At 37.4% G+C, this 26,208-nt stretch overlaps 1 protein-coding gene across 8 annotated transcripts in view; it reads left to right on the forward strand.

The window, feature by feature from the left end:
* The window catches only part of KIF12 (kinesin family member 12), a 521,732-nt gene that overhangs the window by 307,846 nt on the left and 187,678 nt on the right, over window positions 1–26,208 (forward strand). For 7 of the 8 annotated variants that reach the window (XM_044054389.1, XM_044054391.1, XM_044054384.1 and 4 more), the window contains one exon: window positions 1,490–1,594. The exons of the other annotated variant lie outside the window; for it this stretch is intronic. In XM_044054389.1, the coding sequence (XP_043910324.1) occupies window positions 1,490–1,594 (105 nt within the window). The remainder of the gene's footprint in view (window positions 1–1,489; window positions 1,595–26,208) is intronic. 8 annotated transcript variants of the gene reach the window in all.

A 26,208-nucleotide genomic window follows, 5' to 3' on the forward strand; every position in this document is an offset into this window, starting at 1 on the left:
AAAGTTTACCTCGGGCATCACTTCAGTGGCTCTGCTGGACAGAGGCACAGTGAACTAATCTAAGGGGGCGGTGGAAGCCAACACATTCTGGCTAGGCTTATAAATGCCTTTGGGCAGATAGCCTAGTACCATCCTATGAACCTATGAAGCTAGTACATGGCAGCCAGGTTAAGCAGTGACCTTTCTGGGTCAGGGCATGCTGCTGTGGCACAGTTGGCATTGGCTAACAGTAAGATAGACATTTGCCTCTGTACTGAGGTTACTCACCTGCAAAGTACAGTATACAGTGAGCCCTCAACATTCGTCTGGACTGGTGATGTTGTATGATTTGTCATTAGTCATTTGGTCACTCATTTGTTGTTTCTGTGTGAGTCACCAAGGCAAAAGGCCTTTGATGTGCCAGACTTAATTTTGTGGAACTTGTTTCTGGTTGAAATTATATGAAAATATTTGCGTTGTATAATATTTTCTTGTCTAAATTCAAAGGCATAGTATTAGATGATGTATTAGTAAAAATGCCAGATGTTTATTGCATACAACATTTAGTGTACCAGGCATTAGTTACCATAGAAAAGCAATTGGAATGTATAATTCTGAAATAAGATACTGTATGAAAAGTAGATCAGTGTTCCTTCCAAATGTTTGTTGGATAACACCTTTGCCCACATTTCTATGCAGCAGGCTGTTTGGTTCCCTATTACACTGTCGCAGATGTAGGTTGTCGAATGCATCTTTGTCAAACTGAAAAGCATGAAAAGGCAAAATAGCGAAGTGTCTTTTCAGCAAATTCTTTCCCTGGGAAAGAATTCGTTAGGCTGCTTTCGCTACTTTGTCTTTTTGGCACTGTAGTGCGATCTTGGAGTTGGTTTATTTAAGTAGGGGGGTGGGGGGGCACAGCCCCCAACATCGGGGGGTGTGGGGGGCAAAGCACTCCACATTATGTAATGTTTTACAGCTTTTTTTTCGGAACAGTGATTTTGTTTCCCGTGGAAAAAAAAAATCACTGTTCTAAGGTTTCAATGTTGTAAGCTTTCGCTTACATGGGGTCGATTATGTGTTGTTCGCTCTTCTGAGCATGCAATATCATAATATAGACCTGGCTGTTTAACTCATCCATCACCGTCTACAAGTACACTATGTGAGCAGGAATTTTCATTTAACCACCACATTGTAATGGAATGCAAAATTGTGAGCTGTAAGTGAAGGTATATAAAATATTTAACTCGTCTTGACTAGCCAGAGTACATAACTTCTACTAAAGATTAGATCAGTCCATTAGCATGTGTGTGTGTGTGTGTGTGTGTGTGTGTGTGTGTGTGTGTGTGTGTGTGTGTGTGTGTGTGTGTGGAGGGGCAGATTGTACAATGTCACATATATAGCCACTTGTGTGTAAAGGGTGACACAGTGTCTGTAAATTATGTCTAGAAAACACCACATTTAAATGCCACTAAACCTTCTTATCTAAGTTCAGCTTTTTTTTCTTCTATAGATTGCTTGCATATCACCGTCCATCTTCAACCTACAAGAAACATTAAACACTTTAAGGTATGCCAGTCGAGCCAGAAAAATCAAGAACAGGCCTATGGCAAGAATGGTAATAACTATTTTTTTCCATAAACCATATTTGAAAGTAATATTTATGTTTCCTCCATAAACTATATTCAAAAGTATCACATGGACATTGTATTCTTAAGGAAATCACCCAAAAAGTTACATAGCTATTAAGTGATATTGATGTATAAGTCCAGGCCAACACAGAGGGACTCTGGCTTTCAAAGTTCTCAGACGATTGCAAGTTGGGAGCCATTATTAACTCCCCAAGTGATGCTGACATCCTATAGAAAGGCCTCACTGAGACCAACAACTGGTGTCTTAATCATGGCCTTAAGCTCATTGTCAAAAAATGTGTCATCATCCCCTTTGGGAAAACCCAGTACCCATGAATTACCACATCGATGGTAGTCCACTGAACACAGAAGGCATTATAAGAGATCTGGGAACACAAGCTGACAGCAGCCTGTCTTTTGACCACCACATTGCCACTGTGGTCAGAAAGTCCTTCTATGTCAAAACAGTGTAAGAAACTTCTCTGTGTGGAAGATTTTCAGTCCATATATCTCTAGTTAATAACTGTATATTAATCAGATCAGACAATAGTAGTAGAAGTACTAAACTAAACTCGTCATAAGTAAAAAAAAATATAAATAAATGCAATATTATACAGAATTACTAAGTATTCGAAAGTAATCCAAGCAAGGCAGGCAGTCTGTTTCCATTCGAAAATCCTTTATTAAGTACACAGACAAGTGATCCAAGTAAAACAAAATTAACCGAGTAATAAGTTTCCTCACAAGCTTTCTAAATATATATATATATATATATATATATATATATATATATATATACTTTTTATCAGGCAAGGAAGTGGTTATTGTGCTGTAAAACAAAGTGTTATTGGTACATATGTTAAATTGACATCCCTTCCCTCATCAGTGTGGCATTTGAGCTGGTCCTGCCCTACTTAGTAGCTGTCATAATAATATAACCCTTATGTACTTTAAATAAAATTTATAATGATGTGGTACCTCTTATTTAACCAGATTATTAAATCTGTGATTTTATCCAAGACAATATATTACATGGCTGGAAATGTATCAACCTTAGTCCATTTAGCAATCAAAAAAATATATAAATATATACATATACAATTTGCATGTAAAAAATCAATTGTAAAAATCATATTCTATTTTCATAACGTATTGTTAACAAAGATCGGTTTCATCCTAGACTTCTTCAGATCTGTGTACAAGAACCCTAAAAACTATCTATAAAAATATTATTGTATAATCAGTAAGTACTGTTATTACACATCATTTTCAATAAAGTGGAAAAAAGAGAACAAGAGAAAGAAAAATATAATAAGAAAAAAATGTATGATGATGGAAACAAAATATACACTTAAATTAAAACTGATTTAACATAGTATTTAAAACCAACTGGTAGAATACAATAAAATAAAATAAAATTAGTCATGTAAACAATGTGGCAATTTTCTAAGTTCCAGTATACTTTTAATTGAACAGTAATAGTTTAGTCCAGGCTTCCTAAAAGAGTTCAGCTTTAATTGCCACATGAGTTCATGTTCCTCCAGAATATTTGGGATGTCTCCTTCAAGATCACCCATGTCTATGCGATCCAGGATCTGGAACTTAAAACTTGTGTGTCTTTTATGAAGAGAAAAGGTGTTTGGCTGGTGCATTATTTTTACATCCAGAGCGGATTTATGACAGATGACATGAAATCCTATGCTTAAGTTTAATTACAGTCTTGCCCACATAGAATGCATCACATTCATTGCACTGTGCCTTGTACATTACACTTGTAGTGTTACAGTCACCCCCTGCACTGGTCTTAATAATGTTCTTTAAATAAGGGCAATAAGTCCTTCTATATGGCAAATCTCATTACTAAGGATTTTGCATCCAGGAAGAAAGAGGTCATTGTCTCCCTCTACTCTTCCCTCATTAAGCCAGTCATCGAGTACAAGGCCCCATTTGGCATGTACCTCACTAGACACCTACAACAACTGGAGAGGCAAAAGTACCTTACAAAGAGGATCTTAGGCCTTAAACACTTGTTCTATATGGACAGACTCAAAAATCTTCAACTATTCTCTGTCTCATATCACCTACTTAGAGGCAATCTCTGCTTGACTTACCAAGCCATGTCTGACCCAGGTCTGTTAGAAATGCTACAGCTAAAGAAACCCAATCCCTCTGCACCACACACTCCAGAGACCTCAACCTCATTACCTCGATCAACAGAACGTGCTGGAGGGACAAGTTCATTACCCAGAGACTGCCCATGCTATGGAATAGACTTTCCATACATGTCAGACAGAGCACCTCACTGGACCTCTTCAAGAAAAATATTGATGAGTGGATGGGAAATAGAAAATTCACCCCAGGGATCACTCCAATGGCTCTACTTGACAGAGGCACTGGGAACTAAGGTCAGGTGGCACGATGCCAGGGTAATCCTATGGGCTAGGCTTGGAAAGGCTCCAGGGCCATTAGCCTAGTACACACCTATGAACCTATAAGCTTCAGTTATCTCAGTTTCACTGTGAAAGGTTAACTTAAAAGAAACACTATTTATCATTAATAAACATTGATGAAAATGTTCAGTTCAAGTAAGTTACTTTATTAGTTTTCATTGTTACTCATTAAAGTCCAGGAGTAGGAGGATGTCAAGCATCTTTTAGACCTGGGCTAGTATTGCTTGTATACACCCAAAATAATTACCCCTGTTGATAGTACCAGAATTGTCTCTACAAGTCTGCGACACTAAAAACATAGCTATAATGCTAAATGCAGTCAAGCAGCTAGACCAGAAATATTGCTGATCAGTTTATAAGCTGCTGTCCCTAGCAATGGGGATTCCTCTTGAAAATTGCAATGAACATTAAGTATTACCTACGTGTTGTCTAAATCAAAGTTTACGCAATGTTGACAATGACTGTTTAAAAGTTAAAAGGGACTAAGGTTTAAATTGATTCTCCATTTTATGTGCTGAAGCACCTTACCATGCTTTGTGTCTGGCAATGTAGTCTAGAAGATTATGCTCTGACTAATGCCTAGGTAACCCACGTTTGAGCAGGGTTTGGGTTTTGATAGAACTGGGCATTGCATAAGATGGATAAAAATTTTAATAAAGTTGTTGGCCACATTCCACATATTGTTTTCAAAAGGAATATGACAAGTGGGAACCTATTAAAAAAAAAATCCACTCATACTAATGCAATAATTGTATATAGTAAAAATAATTCACATATTAAAAGAGAGTATTAGCTAGGTTTTGTAGGAGGAGCAGCCCACCTGCACTACTAATGTGGGGAGGGGGTCTTGCTTCTACAAACCCCTACTTAATTATACTGAGTTAAAAGTTGTATTCCATTTAGTTTTGTTACAGTTTTTTTGACACCATCTTCTTAGCTTTTATAATGTTATTAATTTCACTTACTATTTATTGAATTGTAAGTAATATCATTCAACATTTGTCGTGACCCTTTTATACAAAGTTTTAACTTAATATGTTAGCAGTAATATGTATTTTCTTTGTAACTTACTATCATTATATGTACACTGATCTGATAACTACCATTTGCATTCCAAGTTACATAATATGGCTTACTCTACAATGCCTAAAGCAGAAGTCACAAACTCAAATCACATGGGGGCCACATATAACCTTTCCCCCTCTGATGGATGACACAGCACCACCCTTTGCACAAGGAGGGTGAATTATAAATTCACATGCGTAGGAAAGTGGTGATTCACACAGATTCATGGTCTTGCAGGGAATAATAGTATGTAGATGTTAAAAACTTTACTACCCCTCCTCTGTCATCATCAGACAAGCTTTGTTTATTTACATTTTAGTTGCATTTATTAAGGTGAACAGCAAGTTTGTTTAATCCATTTGCTGTTCTGTATTTATACTAACATCATGAACTCTTGGCTAATTAAGTCTACATGCTACACTGTTGTTTTTGTTTTTGGTTAGTTCATATTATTATTAATAACAATATACTAAAGATCACAATACAGTTGTCAGCTTATGTGAATTCATCTGTAGTTTACTTAGTGCTGACATGCCACTGCAGTCTTGCAGGGCTTAATAGCTGGCCCTAATGCTCTCTAACTTCCTCAGCTTTGGGAATCAACCCAAATGTGATGACTGCAACAGTGAAACACAAAGAGCATAGTACAGTTGTGTGCACTTACCATAAATTTAGATGTTCGAGTGTATTCACTGTTGCAGTCCTGGTTACCCTTCCTCCAGCCCCCCTGACTTCTCTTAGCTCTACCTTTTCTTTTTGTTTGGTGTATTTATGTTTTCTGGTGTATTTGCTTTTTGATGGAGGTGTACCATAACACATAATTGCTTCCCATTATGGGGGCACCTGACATCTGGGGCAAGAAAAACTGATGTAATGGTGTCTGCTGCATATTTTATACCCCTGACGACCTGACATCATGGAAGAAGAGACAGCATCCGATGCAGGAATCCAAGACTCTGGTGTTCAGGCCGGCTGAGGGCTACCTGCAGGCAGATAACCCAAATGTGATGACTACAACAGTGAATACACTCTTAACATCTACATTTGTGGTAAGTGTACACAACTGTACTTTTTCCCTATGTGCTCTGTCCTCTAATTCTGTTACTTTTTGAGAAATCTCTTCTTGTTCAGTCTCATATTCAGCCAGCCTTTTCTTCATTTCGACCTCTGAGTTTTGCAGTTTTATCACCTTCTCGGAGTAGCTGTTTAAAACTTCTTACATTTTTTTCAGCCTTTATTGTTTGAGCTGATGTACTCCATCAGTGTTTTGTGTATTTTAATCAGGTCTATGTGCAGTTGCTTTATGCTTTCCTCTAGGTTACTGGAAGTCATGTCTGGGGCTTGCACTGCTCTTTGCTGAACAGCTGCAGTACTTTTCCCAGTCAGTGTTTCGTGATCACCTTTTGTAGTTGATTTTCCTTCAGGGCCTCTGTTTCTCTTTTTTTTTTCCTGCCATCCAGGCAGTGAGTGCACTTATTAGCCAGCTACTTAATTTACGCAGAAGCTTAGGTCCACTGGCTTTCTCTGCTAAGTTTCTGTTTTCACACTGGGAGGGCTAGAATTAAGCTGTTACTGAATGTGCAGCCATCTTGGTAGTCTGAAATTGGTATTTATTTCAGTCTTTTATGTTAGCCAGCAGGCTCTTTACAGCATCTGCAATATGTCCAGAACTGACCTGCTATAATTCAGTGCAAGTTACATGTATTGGTAGCATATCTAAGTACGACTATAAATTATTCTTTTTTTTTTCTATTATACCTGTTGCTCCTATTACTTTTGGGACTATATGGGTATCGGTCTTCCACATTACTAGGATTTGTCAGCAGAAATGAGAACATTTTATGACTTTGTGTCTTTCTGTATGTAAGACACTGTAATCACTGGGTGTAGAAATTTGAATGACTACTACTTTTGTCTTTTTTTTTTCTTAGACTACTACATCTGATTCTCACATCTGTCTGTTGAGCATTTGGCAGTGGGTGATCCCATGTGGTGTAAACTTCATCATTCTGTACAATTCTTTGTGCTTCTTGTTTCCAGTGCTTCTTGGCTACTTCAGTATTGTAGTGTCAGCACAATCCCCAGTACAGCAATTTTGCCACATTATTGTAACTTTCGCTATACAGACCCTCTGCCATGAATGTATCGCATCCAGCAACAGGATGTGCGACTACTTCCAGTTTTTTTTTACAGAAACTACACCTGTCTGTTTGTCCCACGTGCTCAGTGAACTTTGTGAGCCAGTGTATAGGAAGTCCACTGTCCTAGGCCACCATTAACTCTCCGTCTTTTGGTTTTATTGGACCTCTTTTTAACCATTCCTGTGGCAAATCGTGATTGACATGAGGTTGTTCCAGGAAATGTGTACTTTCCACAGTAATTATACCTTTTCCACACTTCTTTCCTTCTCATTTTATCCTTCTTGTACTGTTTTCTTATGTTTTTTGTCATATTCATTTGTCTTATTTTTGTATAGTTTTGGTTTGAAACAGAATTGCTTCTGCTAAAGTAAGCAGAGAAGTAATCTAATATTTTAAAACTTTCACTATGCTTGGATCATGTGAGATCAGCAGGTCTTTAAACAAAGCTGTTTTTTTTGGGTATGTATGTCTTATGTAGAATCTATACATGTACTCAATTTCGAGGAGACCCGTACCTCCTTCAGAACAAAAAATACATAATCCTGGTATACACTGATTGTTGTATATCATTTGATAAACATGAAGCATTTCTCTCGTTTTCCTGTCCAGCTGATCCATTATCTTTAAAGGCCCATCAGTCACCTCAGAACTATAAGTTGAAACAGGAAAAGCCAGTTGATTTATAGCTTGGAGGTTTTTTCCTAGATGTAAAATTTTTTTAGTGTTACTTATAGAATTCTTTATTTCTTATGGAGTTTTATTTTCATTTGTTCATGTTTTATTGCAAACCCTTCATCAGTTCCCAAATATTTATACACTCCCTCCTGCCCAAGCTCCTTTATATAACATTCCTGTCCCATGCTGATATTCTTGGTGCTTCAGCTTTCCTGCTTTAAATGCTCCCTTTGCACATTTATCAAGTCTGTTTGATATATCATCTAAGAAAGTTTGCACCACTTGTAGTTGTGCTTTCAACTCCTCATCTGACAAACTGTACAGTGTTAAGTCATCAACAAAAAAATAGATGAGAAGTCTTTAAACAGAGCTGTTTTTTTTTTTTGAGAGCCAAATCGTAACCATGGCCTAATCTGTTAAGTAAACAGCTTAATGGGTTAAGGGCAAGATAAAATAGTGGTGCTGACAGAGTCACCTTGGAATATCCCTCTCTGAGTTTTTTTATCCCTGGGATAATTGCCCTTTCTCCCAGTTTAACTCCAAAGTGTTTTTGCACTGTTTCATGGTTGCTGTAATGTAATTGATCAATGTAGTGTATATCTTGTACATCTCCAGGGGACCTAAATCTTGTCATCACCATGAACAAAACATGCTGGAGGGATAGGTTCCTGACCCAGAGACTCCCCCATACTCTGGAATAGACTGCTCATACATGTCAAGCAGAGCGCCTCCTTGGCCCTCTTCTAAAGGAACCTTGACGACTGGGTGGGAGATAGAGGAAATTTACCCCAGGGATCACATCAGTTGCCCTGCTAGACAAGGGTCCAGGGAAGTAAATATTGTGGGAAGAAATAGCTAGGGAATTGTTATGGCTAGGCTTGTATAGGCCCTAGGGTCGATAGCCTAGTACCAACCTATGAACTTATGAACCTATGAACATATGTACCTATTTCCTTCATTTTCATAGTGTCTCCTGTCTACTTGATTACTGCCTAGTCAGTCTTCTTTCACTTAATTTTAAACTTATTTAGTGCAAGTTTATTTTAATGGAGCCGCGGAATGATATCCATTCATCTTATTTCCTTATTGCATCTTGGAGAAAGGATGTTGATGTCAACAGTGCATGTGATTGATGAAACACTCTAGAAAGCCATTCTCTCATTGGTTCAGTGCAGCGATGCAGATGAACCAATGAGAAAGGTGAAACCAGAGCAGTCATCAATCAAAGAGGAGGTACTGATGCAAGCTGCCCACATACAGGCTGCATCAGGGACATCTTACAAGGGGCCTACCTTACATACTCAAGGGCTACTTATGGCCCTGTGGCCAGTAGTTTGAAACCACTGGCCTAAAGCAATATGAAGGCTTTTTATCCTCAAAGAAACAAATACAATATGCAAGAGATGTATATACACAATGTCTCTGGAGGCAAAACTCTCACATACAAACACTCATAATAATAATTTGTTTGTCAAAAACACACATGCTATACCCACCAGACACAGTATGCATCCAACACATCACTCTACTTGTGCTCAGACACTTAAATGTAATCTTTCCAAACCTCAAAGACATCCCACACATTCCACCTGCAAAAATTATCCTCAGCAAACCCAAAAGCACCCAATATAAGTAACACAAGCACTGCACATATAGCCACACCCAGCCTCAACTGTCAAGCCCATAAGGCAAACCGGTACAACACCCAAGACTCTAGTCATAGGGGACTCCATTGTATGACATAACGATACCCCACTCACCAGGGCTGAACAAGAAGAAAATAATGGTCAGTTGCCTATCAGGGTCCAAGAGCTACCAAATTACTATACCCTGAAGTTATTGCACCACAAGTACCAGTATGATTCAGTCATAGTCCATACAGGTGTAAATGACCTGAGATGTACCTCCCTGGACTATGCAAAGAGAGACATTATGGAGCTCTTAGACTATGTGTCGCAGGCTGGTACATGCCTAGCATTGAGCTGCCTTCTACCTTCACCAAGGGTGATGCTACAATACAAACTGAAGAGAATTGATTTTAGTAATTGGCTTAGTTTTTGATGTTATTCTAAGGTGATGCAATATTTGTTAGCATGGGAGGGCATAGTTAATGAACCATGTTGCTTTGGCAAAGCTAGTCTGCACCTGTCCCCTTTAGGCTTTCAAATATTGGATAAAGCATTGTCCTCCCCCATGGAGACTTTTTTAGGCAATGACAAATTGACAAACCTTCCAATACAGCAAAATTGCCACTCAGTGAAATTAAATGCCTCACTACAACTAATCTCTTGTTGAAATCATGGTCATATCTTTGCTAACCTACACATTTAAAGTTCAAAACAGTTTGGCTATTGTCTTTTCCTTATGTAATGATAACCGACTACTCTGCAAATGATAGACCCTAGACTCTCTGGCTAAGGCTGTAGTTAGAATTTGCCATCCATAAACACTAGGAATCTAAGTCAGTGTATAGCATAAATAAAACAGCCAGAATGGCAAGTCTGATTCATACGTTCATGCTTGTATACTAGGCTAACAACCACTGGGACCTTTATAAGCCTAGCCATATAACCTAGTGTGTCCCACTAGTTATTGTTCCTTAGATGTTATTTTAAGGAGTGTATGTTAGCTAGGGCATGATTTAACAGTTGCCTCTGTCCATCAGAGACATAGGTGTCAGACCAGTGCTGAATTTCCGATTTCCCATCCACTGGTCCAGGTTGTGCTTAAATAGCCTTATCTGAGGGCTCTGTTTCACAAGGATGGGAAGTCTATTCCAAAGAATGTGGATTCTCTGAGATGCGGACTTCTCCACCTAATATGTCCTATTTAAGTTGCAAGCAAAGTTTAAATCATTAGCTGTAGTAGTTTTGGTGCTGATCATTTTGCAGATGTGCAAAAGGCATTGTTGTGCTAGTTACTTATAAAAGTAATAAGTTACTATTACTAGTTACTTTTAAGGTAAAGTAATATATTACTATTACTTATTACTTTTTAAAAAAAGTAATATATTACTATTACTAGTTGCTAACTAAAGTAACTACTGTTGAGTTACTTTTACATAAGTATAATTTATCAATTCTCATGTTCAGATTTACTCACATAGTACTTGTTTGTGAGGAATACATGCTTACTGCACATGAATCCAAGTGTATTAAAGTTGTATATACAGTGTTACAATAATAATGAATAGCATTTTACAGTTTACAAAGTCCCATAGGCTAGTCTTTATAGTCAGAGAGTCACAATTTAATACTTAAACCAAAGTACACACAGCCAGCAACATAAGACCCATAACAAGTTGCAACCCATCAAATTTTCAACAATGTACATTAGGCTAATAAGCTAAAACTAATGCTGAGGATGCAAAAATGCTTACAGAAAATATCATATAGGTCTAACAGGACTGTTAACACAACAAAGTTAACCAAAATATCACTTTATATAACTATTCACAATGACTACACATTTTTTTGGCTTGAAGAAGGAGCAACTTTTCAAAGTGTTTGTCGGTGAGTCTATTTCTTCTTGTAGTCAGCACTTGTCCACCAAGACTGAACAGGCATTCAGCAGGTACACTAGCTGGCAGAGCTGTATTAGTGTTCAGAAATATCTTCTTGACTATAGGGTAACTGTTGAGAGAAGATATTTCTCTGGAAGGGTCAGCCAGATACATGTCCATCTGAGAAGATATGCTGACATCATTGGCTGGCGTCGACTCTTTGAAGGTGAAGAAGCTCTCTTCGGCAGTTAATGCAGAAGCTTCAGATGACCCATGTGCAGGTTCAAGCAGTTTCTGCATGGCATCAAGGAGCAGAACCTTGCCTCTGAGTTTCTGCTCTTGACCGTCCATCCATTGCAAATGGAACTGTGGATGCACTATGCTAGCCAGAATCAGCTCTTCACACTCCAGAAGATGTTCGAACCGAGCTCAATGCCTTTAAGAAGAGCATCAACTAGTGACACAACAAGCTTCACAAACTGCCTGACTTTCGACAACTTGATTTTTAGGCACATAATGGTGGGGATCAGGATACCCATGAAGCTTTTCAGATCTGACTGCAGGATGTTCAGAGCCATTGCCAGGGGCTGCATTGCTTGCACAAACTCAGCAACAAAGATAATTTCTGCAGGCCTGAAGATGGCAATTCTAATCTGTTCACATATCTCATTCAGCAAGCCTTCAACCTGAGTTGCAATGAAGTAAATTCTCTCCATCATGTAGAAAGTGGGATTCCATCGTGTCGGATTGGGAATAATCAATGCCAGATCACACTCGACCCACCTCAGCAGCTTAGGTGCTGCGACTAGCCTTGTTCCAAGCAGCATAACATTTGGTCATGGTGCTTTACATGATCTTTTATACTGTGCATCATTACAAGCAGATTCAGCATCTTACACGGCAACTAGATTCAATGTGTGTGTGCTGCACTTCTCAGATGGGAAGGCAATGAATAGGTGTTCCTGCTTTGCCCTGACTGACTCAGCACTGCTGACACTCTGTTGTAAATTACTTCACCATCATCCTCATCTTGGGACAGAATGCTTGTAGTTTCAGATCTCTCACATTCTGAGAAGACAGTGAAAACCTTTACAAAATTGCTGCCATTGTCAGTAATTGTTGTACACATCTTTTCATCTGTCTTGTACTTGATGGGAATGCTCTTAAGAGTTGATGGTATGAGATCATATGTATGCCTCCCCTGTAAGCTGTAGCATGACAAAGTAGCTGACTTTCTTTGAAGTGTGTCAGAGTTAATCCAGTGGGCGGTGACACCAAAGAAACTACAATTCTGATGGATCCAAATGTCAGCTGTAGTGTGCTGCATACTATCAACATTCATGCTGGAAGAAGCTGCAAGAATGTTCATATCATTCGTAAGCATATTCATGTACTTTTCTATAAGATTATATATCTGCCAAATCTCTGTGGTTTTGCTTAAAGTTAAATCACTGTCTCAAAGCAAAATCTTTCGCACTGCATCATTAACACCACACACAAGCTTGTCTTTTATCAACTCATCTTTCAGATCACCAAATCTGCAAGTTTTTGACTTGTTTCTCAAGTCAATTATATGTGTTGCAAAAGTTTCACTTGGCTTTTGATCTCTTTTGTAAAATAGTGCCTTTCCACTGTAATATTCATTTGACGGTTACACATTTCTCTAAATTTACTTTTTAAGAACTCAGAGTCTTTCCGCGTTTCAGCCTGTACCATGATATGGCAGTCTTCCCCTTTCTCTGCATAAACAGCGGGTGCATACACAAATGAATGTTCTCTCTCAATGGCTTCTGAACCAGCTAAATTGAGCAGAATATATGCTTTTGTATAGGTGTCTTTATCAGTAAAAGCAGCCTATATGAAAATATCATATTCTTGCTCAAACACTTTCCAGTTTTCAGCAATATTATTATCAAACACAAGCAGATCAGGTCTGTGAAATCCCTTTGCCATGCCAAATAAGTGTCAAACACACACCAGGTACTTGTAATTATATTCAGCTGTACAACAGGCTCCTTGAAATAACTGTACTCTTTGAAAAGACTGTACTGTAATACTGCACACACTGCCAACACTTTGCACAATTTAGATACTTTGAATAGCTTTAGTTAATGCGAAAAAGTAGCATTGCGAAAAAATACAGTTTTCTCTTTTTTGAACATTTTATATGATTCGGATATTGTTTCAAATATTTTCATAATTATTTCAAGTACTTTTTTTCAAAATGTCGCAATTCTGAACATTTTGTTTATTCTGTAATTAGTTTGGAATGCTTTGCTTTATATTCATTTAGGGGAAAATCATTTAAATGAGTTTAAAAACCTGGAAATATTTTCCGACCTGTTTACAAGTCATTTGTGAGTTGTTTGAGCCTCTCTTGTATATTTCTCCATTTCTGACTGTGCGCCTCATGGTTTTAAGAAGCTTTGACTTCGGATCCCATTCTGACAACATGTCACTCGTCTTGTGTATTCAAATAAGATGACAAAGCTTGAGTGTTCATGGTTTTAAGAAGCTTTGACTTCGGATCCCATTCTGACATGTCACTCGTCTTGTGTATTCAAATAAGATGACAAAGCTTGGGTGTTCATTATTACACACAAACACATCAGGATGGATGACTGGAACATAAAACTTAAATGAACTAGCCAACTGGCTGACTGCTACACACATACATACTTTCACTCCAGCTGCTTGCACAAAATGGCACTCTGCTTGCACATGCTCAGTACTTTTTTAATGCATGTGCCCATTAACTACAGTGGCTTTAAACGTACAACACACTCTCTATGATCTACACTCCCTGTGTTCAAGTGGGTTTCCTCAGGGTGTTCTGGTTTTCTCCCACATTCTGAAGACATGCTGCAGGTGGATTAGACATTTTAAATTGGCCTTAAGTGTGTGTGTGCATGCATGTACCTTCTGAAGAAGGTTGAGCGCTGGGCTGGCAACTAGACAATGTAAAGCTCCACTGCCACTTGTTGTGCAGACTGATGATCCACCGTGGTGATTCCTAATGGGCATAGCCAAAAGGAGAAGAAGAAGACTAGTCTTTAAAGCTAGAGAGTCACAGATAATAATTAAACCAAACCAGCCAGCAGCACAAGACCTATACAAATCTATCACATTTTGTCTATTTTTAGCAACTAAAAATCGAAACCTGAAAAGAATTTTAAATAGAACATAAAATATTGTCAAGACAAAAGTTGGTTGATCATAGTTCCACTTGAAGAGTCCTGCTTGGTGCAGTGGGTTGGGGCATTGGGTGCTCAACTTATGATTGATGAGTTTGATTCCGACTGATGGTGGTATGAAGAACAAATGCCATTTATTATACTGCAAGGTAAGGATATGATCTCTAGCAGTCTAGAATTGTCCCAGTGTTAGGGGATGTTTTAGTTGGTGAGAGTCCCACAGTACCAGGGCAGGGCTGGAGTCTGGTCATCATTAGCTTTCACTTCCTTGCAGTGCTAAAAAAAAATGAAGTAAATTTTGCTCCAGACTAATTCTAATGATCTATTATGGATGCTACGTGCTATGAGTTGTGCCAACATTATGTTGTCATTTTTTATTCAAATTGCCACTTCAAAGTGTCTATTACCTCCTAACATCCGATTACTATCCATACTATAAAGGACCACGGAAGTTTTACATCACATTTTAGGAAGCTATATCACCCATGTTGAGAATCACTGGCTTAAGCAAAAGTAACTCAAAAGTAACTCACATTTAAGTTATTAGTTACTAAAAAGAAAGTAATATATTACTATTACTAGTTGCTATTTTGAAAAAGTAACTAGCTATATTACTAGTTACTGGAAATTGTAATATATTACAGTAATATATTACTTATTGTAATATATTACTCCCATCACTGGCAAAAGGTCCATCAGAGCGGGATCCAATGATGCCTTGTATGCCAGGCATAAATCAGATCTCAACAGTCTGTGGGAAACAAAGCATAGAGATGGGACTTTGAGGTGATCTGCATAGGATATTATGTTTACACCTTTATTATTTTTGTGAGGAACCTCAGTTGTTGCATGTGCATAGTCAGGCAATACCAAAAGGGGCGTTATACTCAATGATATGTCTGACAAGGGCTGAGTACAGTGGCACAATGACTACCCTGAACCTAGATGCATGTTAATATTTGAGTAGATGGTTTAGAATGCAGTACTTTAAACCAGGAAATAAAAAACTTACCAAACCTGAAGTTTTTATTTCCTGGTTTAAAGTACTGCATTCTAAACCATCTACTCAAATATTAATAGACAGCATGATTTCTGCCCATTTAGAAACAGGAACTGGATAGAGTTACCCACACTTGCTTTTATTATTTTTATTTCCATTTAACTGATCATATGGAAAATCATCAGTGACAGTACATTTCTATGAATATACTTGCCATGGCACTAAACATTGTTCAAATATAGGATCATTGCTACAAGACTTAAAAACAATGGTTGAGACTGAGTTGTCATTCTCCAAAACTAATTTTTTTAGCAGTTGGTTTTCCTTGTGAATGAAAGTATTTAATTTATCAGCCATGGCTGTTAATAGCAATCCAGATATTAAACAGAGTGCACCACATGCCTTTGCTCCTCTCTGTTCTGAATCCCAAGACAGCTGACTAGGTACAGTATACCAACAAATGCTTGTGGGAGGGTCAGGCATTACATTACATTGCATTTCATTTTTTGATGGCAGAATGATATAATAAGTCTATGTTGTCTACCCTTTAAATGATGTCAACATTCTAATTACCCTCCTTTCCTATTTTACCCCCTCACCTCTTTTCCATTTGTCCCATTGCCTCTTGAATGCCACCATAAATTTCCTGTTGACCACTGATTGGGGTAGTCCATTGCATTTGGCCAAAACCCTTACCATGACTAAGTGCTTTCACAGATCCATGAAGAAGTTGTTCCCTACAATCTGCTGCTTGTGGCCTCCCTACTACTTTTGTTAAGGGCAATTTGTTCACATCACCCTAACATGATGTTGTGTACTTATATCATGTCCTCTTGTCTTCTCTGGTCTCAAGTGAGAAGAAGTTTAACATTTTTAGTCTCTGGTCATATATGCTCCCCTCCAGCCCATGTTCACTTCTTGTGACTTTCACCTGAGTTCCTTCCAGCAGCCTGGGATTTCTGCCCTTGTGTGGTCTCCAGAACTGCACATAGTATTTATTATGTGGCCTAAACAAGGTTTGGTTTTGCAGAAGCATTACCTCTATGCTGCTGAAGTCTGTCCTTTTGTGGACACTAACCCACAGTCTGGCTGCTGTTGCTACCAATTTATTCTGCTCCTACTTGTCTGTTACAGATGAAAGCGATACTTTCATATTGTTTTTCTGTTTTCCTGCCATCAGCTCTATTCCCTCAAGCTAATACTTTACATCAGGGTTGCTGTGGCCCAGCTGAATACTTTGCAATTCTCTGCATTGAACCTCAACTACCATCTTTCAGCCTACTTGGTCAACTTTTCATAATCCTCCATTCTTCGCTACTACCCATAACTTTGTGTTGTTAGCAAAGAAGTTAATCCTGTTTCCTATTTCCTAAGAAATGTCAGAAATGAATGCAGGAAAGAGCACTAAATCTAGGAATAACCTCTGTAGTATTCCAGTAGTGACACTTCCTTATTTCTCACATTGTCCCTTTCACCACACCTCTCTTTGTCCTACTGATTATCCATGTAGAAATCCAATTACTTAGTATTATCCTTGCCATGGTTCCCACGCTTTTCTTAGCAGGTCTTCTATTGTGGGACCAAGCCAAATGCTTTGCTGAAGTCCAAGTAGACCACATCTACAGGTAGACCCCATCTTATCTCTTGTCAAGTTCTGTTGCAACCTAGTCATAAACCTGGATTAGGTTTGTATGGCAACTTCTTCTAGTCATGCTAGATGTTGTCTTAAAAACTATTGGCCTATAAGAAAGCAACCATCCTTTCCTTCAGGATTATCTTCTTAACTTTCCCTGCCACTGTTGTTAAGTTAACTGGCCAGAGTTCCCCGATTGTTTCACTTCTATCTTATATAAGAATAACACAGTTCCTGAATTTCAAACCTGTCACTCTGACAGTCACCAATGATCTACTAAAAACCTTGTCAGTGGATCTGCTAGTATGGTGTCGAGATTACTGAGGATTATGGGAAGCAACCTGTGTAGTCCCTGTGCTTTATCCCCCCACAGGAAGCCCATTACCTGTCAAACTCCTTATCTATCCTGATGTAAGCCCACTAATCTCCCAACTCTATCCTACCTCCCTTCCAGCATGATACCTCGCTCATGCTTTCCTTTGTAGTAACCAAAGCAAAATATTCTTTGAATTCCTCTGTTTTTTCCCAGTCTTCCATGATTTTTCCCTGTCTATGCTTAGCCTGCCAAGTACGTTCTTCACTTTTCTCTGTCTGCTACATACTTAAGGTAATGTTTGTTCCCTATCTTGATTCCTTTGCTAGCTCTCTTTCAGACTTGCTGCCTTCAACTCTGTATTTGCCTTTCTGCTTGCATTTTTATACTCTCCTTCCTCCCCTACCCCACCAATAACCTTCCACCTTTTGTATGTACTGTGACAATGTGAGGTATTGCCAGCTATGCCAGAAGAAGCAGGGCAATAGATGAGCAACATGCCAGCATAGCTAGATGGAAATTTGTAAAGAATTACATAACATTTGTATATCAAACTGATTTGTACAGATGCTTGTGTTGAAAAAATATACCAACAATGGGTCTTGACTGTATTGTAACTGATTAAATGTATATGTTTTAACAGAGGATAGTGGAAGAGAAGAGATTAATCTCAGTCCAGCTAACTTTGAAAAATAGTAAGAAATCAAATTACCTAGTTTAGGCCATAAATATTGTATCCTACATTTCTGATTGTAGCCAGAGACAAAGTGTCTGGGAAAACAAGTACTAGGAAGCTTTCTGTATTGTCTCTAACAAGGAACTAATTGCTACTCTGGAAGAGTGGAAGTGTTTTATGGTTTTATGACTTCCATAAGCTGCAACAGATCTAACAAGGTGTGTGTGTGTGTGTGTGTGTGTGTGTGTGTGTGTGTGTGTGTATTATTGACATATATGTGCTAAATCCTGGCAGGTTCTAGCCAAGAGGGTAACATGGGAACCAGAAGTCAGATGACCAGGTGTATGTGATGTCATTCTGTAATCCAACACTAAAATGATATTTTAATACTAGATAACACTGAAGTCTCTGAGCACTTTGTTTATGGAACCCAACAAGGAAGGACCCCTGACCTACTTCATCTTGCCTTGCTCTAGTAAGTGAATCAGGGAATAGTAATTCTTTAGATCAGTCATGAAAATATAGTGAGATTAGTTAAGTACTGTTTTTCTCTGTGTGTGTGAATCTATTCATCTGTATTATTGTAATATTTCCTGTGACTGAAACTGTGATGTTTATTATAAACAGATATTCTGTATTTTCATGTTCTTTTATTATTTATTATTAAATATATTTAAACTTTTCATTGTGACTAGCCTTTTAGAGAATATTTTAAACTTTGAGAGGATTTATATCTATTTGGTGACTTTGTGGCCACTCCTGAAAGGCTTATTGCATTGACCAAACACTATAATTTGCATTAATATTAATTTATCTCAGTATAATTGGGTACCCTTGTAAGAGCCTTAGAGTAGCTGGCTTTGAAGTGACTGGTGACAGTGTAACTACATTATAGCCTGGGCAGAAGGGGGCATAGCTAGTAAATCTGTGCCCGCCTTTCCCAGGTGTGTGTGTGTGTGTGTGTGTGTGTGTGTGTGTGTGTGTGTGTATGAAAATCAAATCTCAAACAGTGTGTGTGTCAACTGTATGGAGCAGGGACATGAAGCATTGGTTTCACAGAGAGAGAGTGGAGGACTTGGCTTGGGCACTCTGCTGCGGACTCACCTTTATAGGTGTGCCAATGGGGAGTCTTACTGGGGATCTGGAGATAGAGAGAATACCAGCCCCTGGACTGAGTGTGTTCCCTGTGTGCTCTTAAGAGAAATTGTGCTTGATGCAAAGAGCTGCATCTGGAAATACTGGGTGTATCCATTTTTGTTTTAAGTGAATGTCCCTCTCCTGTGTCAGTGGTGAGGATTCAAATTCCTTGATTATTGGCTCAGAGTGGGGACATCACAAATTGGTGAGCAGTAGTGGGATATTAATTGAACTTCTGTAGCCTGTAGGTAGTTGTCACTGAAGGTGAGTGTACTCTCAAGCAACCACAAGGTAAACATGCAGAGTTTCATTTTCACAACAGTTTTTATTTAATTTTGTTACTTTAGTTTAGTCAAGGAAGGCAGACAAAGATGTCAGCAGAGGCTTAAGGCAAGCTAAGAACCAATTGGCCAAGGTGTGTGAAGCCAAAGAACTGGGTGCATGCCAACCTGACTAAAGAGGAAATGATTTCAGCCTTAGTCGCAGCTCAGACCAGCAACCAGGAGGATAACCAGTCTGGTGGTGGGTAAAAAATGTATTTTATGTGTGCGCTGCTTCTTTGCTGTGCTGGATCCAAAGTCTTCTTAAGACACACAGTCTTGCTGGCTGTTTACTGCTGAATCAGAGACACAGAGCTTTGCATGACTTCATCTGTAGTCTGTTTAAAGCACCAAGCCTTTCAAGTTGCACACTGATAAAGAAATATATTTTGCAGCTATTTCACTATAAGCATAGTTACAGATAACTTGTTTTTATAACAAACGACACATACTCTTTCTTTTAGTTTGTAGTATATATTTACAAAGTTTTCCTTCATTACAGATATGAATGATGACTTCTACATAATATGTCTCTCTCTCCCTCTCTCTATCATATAACTGAATTACTACAGTTGTTATGTAGAGTGCTAGTCATGCACATAGATATTGTTTTTTCCTCTTGGTATCTTTTTTGGCCTTCTGTGGGAAGTCATGTAATGTCTGTTTTTAGACTTTTCTATTGTCCTTTCAGCAGTTCTGCTGATGTGAAAATGCACAAATGCATGCAATCAGAATAACAGTATGAAAGGAAACATCTGTTCTGTTGCTATTGAGAAAACATAAGTGATTGCTGAGTTTATAAAAAGCATGTCTGTTAATAGATATTTGTTCTGCAAACATGAGAAAATCATATAATACTTACTATCCAATATTGCTTTGTTAGGCTTTTTCTGATGCCGTGAAGAGAAGCCTGTCTGTTATACATATAGTATGAATGCCCATTTTACATTGCTAAACTCTATACATATACATAAATTCAAGCAAACTTTGTATTCTATGCTTTATCTTTCAGCATATTTACAACAGAATTAATTTCAGCCTTATAATCTCTAACAAGGGCAGCCACGGTGGTGCAGTAGTTAGCGTTGCTGCCTCACAGCAAGAGGTTCTCTGGTTCAATTCTTGGCTGGGGTGCCTTCTGTGTGGAGTCTGCATGTCCTCCCTGTGGTCGTGTGAGTTTCCTCCGGGTACTCCAGTTTCCTCCCACATCCCAAAGACATACCGTAGGTGGATTGGATACTCTAAATTGGCCCTAGGTGTGAGTGTGTGCATGCCTTCTGTGGAAGGTTGGGCGCCGGGCTGGCAACTCGACACCGTAAAAACTCTACTGCCAATCATGAGCGGACAGGTGATCTGCTGTGATGACCCCTAACTGGGAAAAACCGAAAGAAGAAGATTCATAATCTCTAACAATTCCCTTTTTTTTAAACATAGTCAAAACACTTTATACTGATATGTATTTTTGATCACATTATATAGAAAACACATTAAGAAACAAAACCTTTAGTCTTCTTTTGATACAAGTCAAAATACAATTTTACATAGTTAATACAATTATATCAAGTATTACTACCAAAACTAAATGTATTTAACAACTTTTTCTTTTGCAGACCATTCTCTGAAAATATTTCAGCAGTTATGGGCTGTATGTGCTTTAATTTTATTTTTTAACTTGATTAATTTATTCTTTTGCAATTACAGAATTTAATTTATGACTTAAAACTGTTCCATTAACTCTTTGTAACTGCTGAATTAACTATAAGAGACAAGAACTATGTGCTACTGCAAGCATTTATACATTGCTGAAAATATACAGTTTCAATGTCATTTTAACCATCACATTTCTAAACTGCCCATACACTTTAGTTGACAGTGAAGTATACACTGAAGAATGTTATTTACATATTAGTCCATTAGCTGTATGAATACAATATTTTAATATAATTTTTTTAACTGGGATAACCAATACTGATACAGATAAAATGATGGTCCAGAAACCAGTAATGAGACTCCAACTTAAAACCAGTGATAATATTACAACTTGACAAATTACTTTTGAACATATTCCAGTGTATCCTGTATAGTATGTATTTATACAGACTGTTTGTTATTCATGCATTTCAATCTAGTAAGTATCCTGGACCCATTTTTTTTCTCTGCACATATTCATTGCTAGACATTAATTTCATTTGTACTGAATTCTTCTACATTTGTACATACAACGACTATCATTTGTACTGAATTATTCTGCAATTGTACATACAAAGACTTTAAAGTACATTTAGTCTTGGTTATCTTTCGGCTGTTCCTGGTTAGGGGTCGCCACAGCAGAACTCCGGTCCGCTAATGATTGGCAGCAGATTTTTATGTACCGAGTTTCCAGTCCTGACGTACAACCTTCAACGAAGGTACATCCATTCACGCATATCTCCACACAGAAGACGCTTTAGCTGAGAATCGAACGGGACAACGTCTTGCTGTGAGGCGACAATGCTACTGCAGCACCATCATTGCATAAAGTACATTTAGTCTAATCTTACAAATTTAATAACATTAATATTAAGCAAAATCTTGGAAAATTTTTATGTCTCTTTAGAAATATCTAGTGGAACTGGCACTAAAGGCATACGTCCTGTTATTTTAAACTACATACTCAGCAATTAAGAACATTCATGCTTTTTTTATACCAACATTGTTTTGCCAAAAACATATCAAAAATAGTGACCAGTCTTGCTATTAGAAACATTCATGCATTTTGCATATTTTTATTCTCTCTTGTATAGCTTTAATAAAGCAATTTTAAACCAATCTCTTGTATAGCCTTGCAGTTTAACATGTTGCAAATACAATTTAATACTAAACAATACAATAATAACTAGCATAAAATATCTTGGACTTTCAGATTTAATATGTTTACCAGTGTTTCTTATGCACTAATACCTGTTTTTTCCTTCCCCTAAAAGAGTATTGTCAAGAAGGAATGAAATATTATTTTTTCCTGTAGCTCTATTTCTGACTTTGTGCAGTACTGCTTATACAGTCAGTGTAAAACTGAGAGAGTGCCCCTCCCCTTGTAGTATACTGCAGCATTGTTTATTTGCTTTATACTGTGTGACTAGAATGTATACCAGCCCAATACTTTGGTTATACATTTACTTTATTAGGTTACTAACAAACTATGGATTTTTATCTGATTTGATATTTTTTATAAATCTTTTGCTGTTTACTACTACTACTACTAGGTATTTATACTTTTCTGCATAATTGATTTGAATTGTATGTATATTATGGCCCATTTGCAGGCTATACTTGATGTAACTAAGTTTTTTACTTTTAACATGTACTTGCAAACAGATTATCAGTGACATTTATGCACAATTGTGACATTTTATTACAATTACCAAATAGTGTTGCCTGTAAACATTTTAACAATTATGTTTTAATAACAATAATGCTTTAGAAAAACTCAGGCTACTTGTTTGGCAATCAGTCTTGTTGTTTATCTTATATTTCCAACATTTCCTGTAACTATTCATCTAGTCTAGGAAGGTCTGATACACTTGCATTTTAATTAACCCTTTTAGCATTTTTTTAATCATCTATTAATACACTTGTGGTATTTTTTTATTTATTTAACTGCCCTACCATTAATTTTACAAAAACTGTTTGACTAATACCATTTGTGATTTTATTTATTTTTAAAATTCAGAACTTTAACTGTTTGGTATGGTGTTACTATACAATTATAAAAAATTGTAAAAAACAAAATAGATATTAGTTTAACTAACACATGTTTATATTTACATTATTTATATTTGCTGTTGTCTGCCTGTTATTCTTGTGCATTGCAACAGATGTGTTTTAGATGAAAAGAAAATACATGCATGTCAGTCTCATGACTTTAAATCCTTATTTAAGCATGTCAGTCTTGTGACTTTACATCTTTACTCTTAACTATTTTTATTTGATTTTTATACACTAGAACTGTTTTGTGTACCTTTTGACTATGCTATGAGAATGGCAGTCATTTGTTTTACTTTACTGTAGTACTGATAAATGTATTGCTTTAAACATTTGAGAATGATTTGTCCAGACATCAGATCATACCATCCTACCATGTATATTTAACCATTTTCAAAACACATATTATAAAATATATCTCTTTTGCACAGATTAGCTGTGTATGCAGGAAGTCAGTCTCTATCAGTTCAGCTAATTTATTTTCTTTATCCTGTAACTGCTGTTGAAGAGTTTCCCGTAATGTTGCATGGTCTTTCTGATATTTTTCAGTAAACTGTTCTGCTGAATCTAAAACTCCTATGCACTTGTGAAAAGATGTATGTATACCTTGTCTAAGCTTCCTGAACTCATTGTGTCTGTCTTTTAGAAGTTTATTACATTCTTTTGTAACAAAATGTACTAGAGGTTCTATCAGTAACTGATTTGACTGTTGTTGCAACTCTGAAATAAACCTTTTACATCTGGTGACAGAACATAACTGTCCAACATCTGAATATAATGTCAACATATTAACTTTTCTTGGTTCTTTACCATTAACATGTTTGTCTGTACAGTCCAACATTTGAATAGTGGCAAGCACTGTATTTTTATGACATTGTACACACAATAAACATTTTTTATACCATACATGATTTTGTTTCAGATACCAGTTAAATATTGTAATCCATTTGCATAATGCCTTACTATTAACTTGCCCTAATAAGGTTTTACATTTGCTAATATGCTGTATATACATTTCATTCTGTTATTATTATTATTATTATTACTACCTTTATGGCATTCATACTGTATGTAACACAGAAAAATGTTCTTACCAGTCAACAGAGAGGCAGATGGCCAGGCTGCTTTATTGTAGATGGTTGAAAAGTCTCTGTAGTCACTTGTGAAGTTGGTACAGTAAAACTGGCAGTTTCAGTCTTACAATTTGTATTGTACATTTTTTGGAGAATTTATGGCACTGCTCACCTTCCTGCACTGAAGTCTCACTCCGGATTTAGACCTCTAATAAACTGTATTATTGCTGCAAACTCTAGAAAACTGTAGATATCTGAAGTACTTCACATAAACGTTAGTTACTGTGCTTTTACAGGAGTGACCTTATACAAAGCATTAGCCACTCACTCCCCCTGTTTTTGGATACAGGCTAGGAACGTTCATTAGGGTCATGTGGAGATTTGCAGCCCTCAGAAACAGGACAGTTCACCTTTTCCTCAGAGGACTTAAAAATATGTCTGGAGTTAAAGAGACTTGAGATCAAGGCCAAACATTTGGAATTAGAATCAGCAGAGAAACTGCAGCATTTGGAGGCTGAAGAAAGGGAGAAACAGATGGAATTAGAATCAGCAGAGAGACTGCAGTATTTGGAGGCTGAAGAAAATGACAAACTGTGGCATTTGGAGGCTGAAGAAAATAAGAAGCAGTGCCAACATGAGAGGGAGATGCTGAGTCTTTGCCACCGTCATGGAGGTAAAGGGAATAACTGAACCCCATAAGGTCTGATGAAGCACTAGTATTTGGTGTGAAAGCACTTGCCTTATTAAACATTTAAACTTTTTATGCTTTCAGCCATGTTTCTGTGCCTTGTTTTCTTCTGTTACATTTAGTAATGACCCCACCATCTTCACTATCAGGTGAAGTACTGAGAGAAGCTGTCAATGACAGAAGGACCACCCCTAGGGTTTTTAAAGGAAAAAGTAATCTACTTCAGGACCCTACAGAATCTGCCTGGTCTAGAGTCCAGCTCTAAGAACAATAACTTACAGATATATTCTAAAAATTGAATGACAGGAGAAACTGCTTCAGTTTCATACTTCATCAGTGTGGCAAACTTGTTTTGGTGAAGATTATCCATTATTATCTCATTTGTAATGATCTTCATCAGTTGAAGAGTCTCACCGAAGCAAACATCTTCTGGGGAACAGCCTGAAATAAATGGACTGCTTGTCTGTAGAATCAGTAACTAGGAGAGATGGATAGGAAGTCTGGCCACTATATGCTGTTTTTTTTATCTTCCACAAAATTACTTTAATGGGGCCAAGTCCCATTACATTTTTGAAATCACAAAAAGGGCTCAGGTAAACACAGAATAGACTAATAGAGTTTAATCAATAAGTTAAAATGATAAGAGTTAGAGGGTCTATAACATATGAGCGAATCGCACAAATTGTGAAAGCTCATAATATCGAATGTACCGGACCTCACAGTGCTTTTTCTGAGATTGCGGTACAGTGAAGAATGGAATATTTGTCCTTTCCTCACTGTAGTGTGATCTCGGAGTTGGGATACATATTTAGCGGGAGGTGTGGGGGGCACAGGCCCCCACAATAGGAAGTTCGAGGTCCAGTACTTTTGATATTATGAGTGTTCGTAATTTGTGCGATTTTCTCATATGATATAGACCTGAGTTAGATTCTTTCTCCATTCAAACAACAAAAGACAGTGAAAGAATAAATGGATAAATAATATAAAACACAC

The sequence above is a fragment of the Protopterus annectens genome, chromosome 13.part0, assembly GCF_019279795.1.
Source record: "Protopterus annectens isolate FY-2018-M chromosome 13.part0, PAN1.0, whole genome shotgun sequence".
Taxonomy (NCBI): Eukaryota; Metazoa; Chordata; order Ceratodontiformes; family Protopteridae; genus Protopterus; species Protopterus annectens.